General features: G+C 43.0%; 1 protein-coding gene across 3 annotated transcripts; it reads left to right on the top strand.

Annotated features, from left to right (window-relative positions):
* The first annotated feature begins 43 nt into the window (after positions 1–43).
* CCDC117 (coiled-coil domain containing 117) lies at positions 44–7,464 on the top strand. Of its 3 annotated transcripts, none has more exons than XM_075516407.1 (6): positions 44–219; positions 538–899; positions 1,615–1,665; positions 2,037–2,270; positions 3,720–3,857; positions 4,404–7,464. In XM_075516407.1, exons 2-6 carry the CDS (start codon positions 544–546, stop codon positions 4,654–4,656), a joined length of 1,032 nt encoding a protein of 343 aa, XP_075372522.1. In that variant the 5' UTR covers positions 44–219; positions 538–543; the 3' UTR covers positions 4,657–7,464. The 3 variants fall into 3 exon arrangements, with proteins under 3 accessions (XP_075372522.1, XP_075372520.1, XP_075372519.1); XM_075516404.1 differs by having other exon boundaries at positions 87–219; positions 541–899; XM_075516405.1 differs by lacking the exon at positions 3,720–3,857 and having other exon boundaries at positions 68–219.
* Positions 7,465–7,562: the final 98 nt, after the last annotated feature.

The raw sequence follows: 7,562 nt of genomic DNA, 5'->3' as shown, positions 1-7,562 counted from the left end.
CCCATGGCCACCACGGCGGCCGCGGCGCCGGCGAGGACTTCACACCCCGCGGGCCGCGCCGCTCGGGACTACAGCTCCCGCCGCGCCCCGCGGGCCGCGCCGCCCGGGACTACAGCTCCCAGAGTGCCCGCGCGCGCCTTCTCCAAGCGCGGCGAAAGGCCTGGAAACGACCGGGGCTCTGGCGGTGTCGTCCAGCTCCGGGCCCGGCCCGGCCCGGCGGTGAGCGCTCCGCGGCGCGGGCGGGTGGGGGGGGGGGGCGGGCAGCTGTCGTCTGCTGTTGTGCCGGGGCGGGCCGGGTCCCGGAGGTGCCCGGGGCGGCCGGCGGTGCCGCTGGGCCGGCTCACCTGCGCCGCCGCGGCTCTCGCCAGCGCTCCTCAGCGCGGGTCTCCTGCCGGAGCGCCTCGGGCCGGGCCGGGCCGGGCCGCGGTCCCGGGGCCTCCCGTAGCACGGCGGGAGCCGGCCCCGGGTCCCCCCGAGGGGGCTGGCCCGCTGGGTGGTGCGGAGGGGCGGCGTTGATGTCCTCTTTCTCCCCGGCAGCAGGAAATGGCAGCGCTGAGCAGATCCTGTCGGGGCATCCCTGCGGGTCCTGCCGTGGAGTTCCCCCAGGCTCCGGCCGCCGCCCCCGACCGCCACGGCCCGCTGGCAGCCGCGCGGGACGAGCCGCAGCCCGGGGCCGTCGGCCACGACCGCCTCCAGCCACCCATGATGATAATGGCAGGGCACGGAAACGACGGTGCCGATAGCGGCGGTTCCTCCGGCCTGTATCTGCAAAGCAGCTTCGACGTTGCCTCTCTAGCCGCCCTTGGAAGTTACAACGAGGGCTTGACGGTCGCCCCGGTGGGCTCCTTCACAAGCGCAGCGCACCCGCAAGGCCTGCACCAGCAGCAGGGTCACGGCCAGTAAGTGCAAAACCAGTTACCGCTGGAACAAGGGAAGGAACGTGTTTCTCAGCTGCGCTGGCCGTGTGAAATAAGTTTTCTCTTCAAGCCGGATTATAATTTGTTCTCTTCTAGTAGCGTTTCACTTGTGCAATGTTAGAATTGTATTGCGCTCGTCTTACGGCCTTGAAGTTTGTTGGCGGGGGATGAAGGAGCCTTCTAAAAGGAAAGAAATGTGATTAAGTTTACCAACATCTTGACGTGCTTTTAAGCTCGTGTGCTTTTTTTTTAAAAAAAACTTGCTCCTTCTCATACATACAAAAAACTTAAATTATTCCATAAAACGTTGTTTGGTCATACTTAATTTGAGTATGTCGCTGTGAGACAATGTATTAAGAGACTGAAGTTGGATCACGTGTTGCTTCTTGAAGCATTTGAATTTTAGCAAAAATTGGTCTTGCCCCTTGTGGAAAAAATAAATAACGTAAAGGAGGAGAAATTAGCATGGAATTCTGCTCGGAGAACTGAGTAATTACAGTCTTCTTTGACTTTCTTTGGAACAAAGTGGTCATTTATTGTCCAAAACTTCCACTCCCTTCACAGCTGGTGACACACTGCGACTGTTGCTCTGAGCTGCAAATGAAATTTTAAAAGGGAGGAAAATATTGTTTGAAAATCTCAATGTCACTGGAAGATATAATTAGAAGCTAAATAACCGTTTGTTTTTCTTTTGCAGTATCTCTGTTCGCTGTGGAAAGAAGCATAAGCTAGAAGAAGAGGCGGAAGGGTAAATTAAATTTGTCTTTTATAGCCTGAAAAAATCTTAATTTGCTTTTTGTTTTCTATAACGATTTGAGCACATCTCATCTACGACATACGCAGGAAGGGAAATTCTGTCATTGTTTCCATCTGGAACTCTTCCCCTGAATTGCACATAAGCCCAGATCCATTTCAGTTACCTAATTAATTGTGTAGCACTGATTTTCTTGCATAGGTACCCACATTTTATTAAGAGTAATGTGGATTTATTTTCTTTGTGGAGGTTGTGTTTCCATAGTACGTCAAACCTGTTGAAATGCACATGACTTTCTATAACATTTTTTCCTGTAGAATGCCACATTTCTCTTTTGACAATTGTAAAATTATTTTGTTTCCTAGTTGTCCTGTGAGGAAGAAGAGACTGACAGGAGCCAAAAATTGCCCTTTGAATCCCAACACTGAAGAATGGATTCTCTGTGCAGGTCAGCAGGCAGCTGGGGAGGTAGCAAGTCAGTATGGTGGCAGCGGTCCTGAAACTGCCATGTTAGAAATTCCCTGTGAAGAAATGGATCAGACAATGGGGGAACAGCAATGCGAGGTTGCTCGCAGGAAGCTTCAGGAAATTGAGGACAGGTAAATGCAGGGATTGAGTAGACTGGCTTTGCTGAGCTTTCCCTTTTTTGGTGGGCATTAAGGGTTAAATCTAGCACTTAGCAATGTGATAACACTACTGTAAGTCTGAGATGAACCTTCTGCTCAAGTGATTTCTTTTTAGGCTACCTGTGGTCCTATGAGTCCTGGGGCTGATACTATGATCTGAAATTGAGGGTGCTACAGCAAGAGATGCTGAATAAATAACCACCTTTTCACAATCATTACGCAGCATCAGTATATCATAATGGGGTTTTATGCTCTTTTGTGAGTTTCCAGAGCTCAAATTTTAACTGATGTTATCTGGTCAGACTTGAGCTCAGCTTTTTTCAATCAATTGAAGCTTGTTCTATGATTAATACTTCTAAATGCTCAAGATAGATGTGAATTTGTCAGTGTAGAGAATAGCATGAACCAGAGAGATCTCTGCACGTATGCAATAAGACTGAGGTTCATCTTGCTGTTCAATACCAAATGGCTTGATATTGGGGTAATGGGGTGGCTTCGGGCAGTCTGTTGCAATCATTTAGTAAATATACTGTGCATTCTTGCCTTTGAAAGATTTCTGGGAATGTCATGTGTATATATCAGTTGACTGCAGTTGAGCTAGTATTCCAAAATACCTAAAATGACCACTGCAGACAGTTGTTAGAAAAGCCAAAAGTTACATAAATTATAAAACAAGATTTTTTTTTAGATGATTACTCCATAGATGATGCGTGAAGGGAAGCAAGGTACTGTTAGATTATTTTATTTTTTCATGGGTAAATCAGAGTAGTGCTATATGTCTTTATTATCTGGCTGTATCTGCATTACAAAGTCTGCTTTGGACCTCTCAAAGGATTGTTCCCCATCCTTCCTAGCTACTCTGCTAAATTTTCTTTAAAAGGTTTACCAAAACCAAAGGAGATACCTCCAGTTTGTTCTAAATGCTTCAACTTTTTGTGCCGTTTTAATCTCTGAGAAATTGGTGCAATGTCCTTAAAGGTTAAGAACTGTATTCAGTAGCTTTTCAATAATTCTCAAAGTTAAGATGTGGGGAATTGAGCAGGCGAAGTTCCTGCGTAACTGAGACTCACTCTTGTAATGTGACTGAATCATACACCTTCCCCTGAAGTGAATCTGTTTATTTTCTCTTAGTGTATGTCTGCATTGCGCACTGCTGGACAATGCAGGGATAACAAAGCTAGCTCAGGTACCAGAAGTGGCATAGCTGCTCAAGTGGCTTCTATGGCAACAGTCATTCTTAGGGTATCTTGGCCCAAGAGAGACTCACGTTAACATGGCCCCGCTGCTTCTGGTACCCAGCCTAGGTTGGATATCTACACTGTACAATGCAGTGCACGTAGATATAACTGTAGTCTGCAGTGGATGTGCCTGTTAACAGTATGCTCAATAGTGTTAATCTCCCTCTTCCCCCTCCATTCCTAGGATAATTGATGAAGATGAGGAAGTTCATGCTGATGGAAATGTTAGCAATCTGCCCACTCTTATCCTGTCAGATACCCTTAAAAAAGGGATGAAGAGGGATTTTGGTGAAGTCCTGACAAAGAAAATAATAGAATCTATGTAAGTTCTGGAGGAAATCATGGTGCTATGTAGCTAACACATGCAAATGAAAAGAGAGACCCACTCTCATGTTTGTGGAGATGTCCTTAATTACTGCATGATGCAGCCAATGTTGTATAACAGACCATTCATCTGGTCAAAAATAGGAAAAACTATCCTAATGTAAAAGAGAAGTAAGTGTAACTATAGTGGTCATGAAACTGTCTGTTTTGTACTCCTGATTTGTACAGAGTGAAATTTGTTGAATAAACCATTATATCTTGATTTTTATGTATGTGAGTTTCCAAAAGAAGAAGGTCCTGAAGTGTGACCGACAGTGGTGGTCAAGTTTGGTGCAAAAGAAAAGAAAGAAAATACAGGGTTAGAACTAGAAGTAATGGAACTAGTTAAGGAAGAGGAAGTTTAATAGGGGGGAGGGAAAAAAGGTATATGGATCCTGGAATATAGTTCCAGGCTAGCACAAAGGATGAAGATACTCACTGGTCTGCTGCATTTAATAGTTGTGATTGGAGAACTTAAATTTAACTGAGACTCCATCCCTTCCAGGAGCCGTCCTTCTATGGAGCTGGTGCTTTGGAAACCTCTTCCTGAATTTCTCACAGAGAAACTGAAGCCTGTTTCTGTTAAGAACTTCAAGCAGCAGAGTACAGAAGAGTGTCAAGCTAAGCAGTCAACCCCAAGAGCTGCTTTTGACCCACAGACTGAAACATTCCCTGAATCACAACAGACTGTCATGTCTCCAGATCCGTATGCTAGTTTGGGAATCTCTGGGTGTGCAGAAGAAGAAATGGAGTTGTAGATGCCAGATTTTTAGACTGGAAGTGGTGAGCTTCTGATGTTTTTTGTTGCTGTTTTTTTGATTCCCTCTTTCTTTCTGGTTTGATGTGTGAATCTGAGGTTTTATTACTTGTTTTTGTTTTACCTACTAACGATCATAAGAACGTGGATTGGCCAGACACAACTTAAGGAAGCTGAAAAAAACCCAAGATTTCTGTACTCCTGTCTGTTAAATATTCTCCTTTTTACTGAGAAGGTAATCCAGAGGCCTTTGGAAGAAGGAAGTAGCTTTCCATCTTGCTTAGTGGTGAAATATCCTCTTAATTGTCCTTGGTAAAGTATAAAATCCAAATATTGAATGTAACTGTGGCTTAAGCCGCATCTTTCACTTACTGAGCCATTAAGACTTTGGTGCACATACTGTGCTTGGTCAGTTAGTTTAATTTGAATTACAAAAAGATACGGAAAGGAAGAAATACTTTTGAGTCTAGTCACAGATAGAAAAGCAATCCCTATGGAAATACAGCTTTTGACACTATTATTTCATCTGTGGCTATTTCATCTGTGGCTGGTTTGTACTTGATGTAAACTCAAATGTAGAAATTACACCTTCTGCAGTGTGGTAGGGAAGGAATGTTACAGCTGAGCATAAGTCTCCTGCTTTGTAGAAAGTAAAACCAGCTACTCACTTGCAAGATACCTACTAACTTTAGTCATCTTTGGTTCATTGGCTCCTAAATTGTGTTTGTGGGGTTTTGATGCTCCCCTCCCCAAATGATGCAAAGTCTGGAGAAAAGTGGTTCTCAGCCAATTGATTGACATTTTACATTGTGCTGTGATTCTCCGTATGCATCGAGTTGGAAAGTCAGTTGAAGACAGTGTAACTTTTGACTAAATAAATGGCATCCTTTAATTCTGATAAACATTGTAAGTAAATCGGATAACAGGGAGCCGATTATTCCCTGTAACCAAGTCCCAAACTTTGAGACTGCTGGCATTGGTGGTGCAGTAAAAAAGATGCTTGTCTTCTTCCTGAGGGAATCTAGACTTAAAATTTAAGCCAGAACACGTGCCATTAACATAATGTCACATATTTTATACAGATGTATGCCAAAAGACTTTTGTACCCTGCTTAGGGTGTTCAGAAAAGGAATCCTCAATGAGTTACTGCCTGTACCTTTTCTCAATGCACAACAGTTCCATTATGCTTAAAACCCTTAAACAAGGCAGAGAATCTTATCTTCTGTTCTTAAGTCCTTGAGCTTTCTCAGAGATATCTGATTTGAGGCTTTTCATAAGGAATTCCTTTCAAAGTAATAGGTTCTGTTCAGAGTCTTAGCATCCCAATCCCAAGACATCTTGCTAACATAAAGGAGCAAGTACACAGTAACACAGCTGTTTGCATAAGAAAACCTACTCTTCCTTTACACAGCTAATTGATAGTCTTTGTGATCATATTTTTTACTGTTGAATAACCCATAGTCGATAGTTCAAAATCAAGCTTCTCTTTTTGCAGTCATCCTTCCTTTTTCTTTTGGCTGACAGCAGAAGCTTTGTTCAAAAGATAGCCCTATTTGTTAAATCCTGTCTATCTTGCTGCTCTTGTTGAAGGTTGTGTGAAATTTGCTGTCTCTTGCTAAAACATTTCAGAGCTTCACTAAAAACATTCCAACATTTGAATAGGTATTACTCTGGAAACTGGTGTCTAACTTTACCATTCTGGAACTTTTATTAAGTTGGAGAACGTGTGCAGCTTTATCTTGCTATTATGTCTAATCTCATTTCAGGGTCTGCTATAAATCTCTTGCATGTACTGTGTAAAATTTCTCATGTATTACTAAGCTGCTGAACATGCTTAAAATCTACAGCCTTTGACATGCTACACCACTTGAGTATAAAGTAAAGCAATGCAGTTTGGAGAAGGCTGCAGTCACTGCGCGTAGAAAATGTGGTGCCTCCAAATAATGACCTGTTTTTAAGCTTGTGGGATTATAGTGAAAGTTCAAGGTTGGAACTGTTTTAGCTGACAGCTCTGAATCCTAAATAAACTGAAAAGAAAGGATAAAAAATTCAAAAATTTGATGAAACCACCTCAGCAACACTGAAATTGCGACGGAGGATGTAGAAAACTGTGCGAGGCCTAAATACATCAAATCTAGATGCTGGTTTTTTTCCTCTTAAAAATGACAAATTGCGTATAAAATTTGCAGAAGAAGAAAATTTTGCAGATGGCTTTTAAGCATACTTTTTTCCTGTTATGTTGGTACCAAAGGTTGACTTTCAGAGGTATATTTCCTCTTAATTGTTTGATGCTAATACGGCATTGCTGACCCGTTATTCTACCATCTGAAATTAGAATATAGTGGTGGACTATTGACAAAGACCGTGAGATGGGGAAAAACTGTGTCCAAGAAATTTTCTTTGGTAGAAAACATTTATTTTAATTTTTTCATAATTCATTTCTGCCCTTGTGATAGCAGAGAACAGGGTTGAATCGCTTAACTTGATGGGGGAGGAGAAGAGTGGAGTAGAGCAGGAATCAAGTATCTAGGAGGACTGAGCAAGATTCTTGCTATAGCAATTATTTGGCGAGGGTAAGAGAGAACGAATTACTGGGTGTTTTCAAACTTCTGTATTTGTAACAGTTTCATTTGTTGTTGGCTTCCTTAAAAGACTTTTATGAATGCTGTTTACAAGCGGGATGGCAAATCTGATGCAGTATTAGGGAAAAACTTTATTTTGAAATACGGAAGATCCGATTCTGGTCTGTCTTCTCTTGGGACCAAATCACCCTTTGTATGTCAGTTTTGAATAAATTTTCTAAAATATTTTTTAGATGGCTGTGTGTCATTCCTAATAAAAGTGAAAATCTTGGGAGAGTATGTCCAGTCCTTCAACTGCAGGGTAAAATACTCTTCTGGCCTAAGA

Source organism: Mycteria americana, chromosome 13 (assembly GCF_035582795.1).
Source record: "Mycteria americana isolate JAX WOST 10 ecotype Jacksonville Zoo and Gardens chromosome 13, USCA_MyAme_1.0, whole genome shotgun sequence".
NCBI lineage: Eukaryota > Metazoa > Chordata > Aves > Ciconiiformes > Ciconiidae > Mycteria > Mycteria americana.
This window is presented reverse-complemented; position numbering and strand designations above follow the sequence as displayed.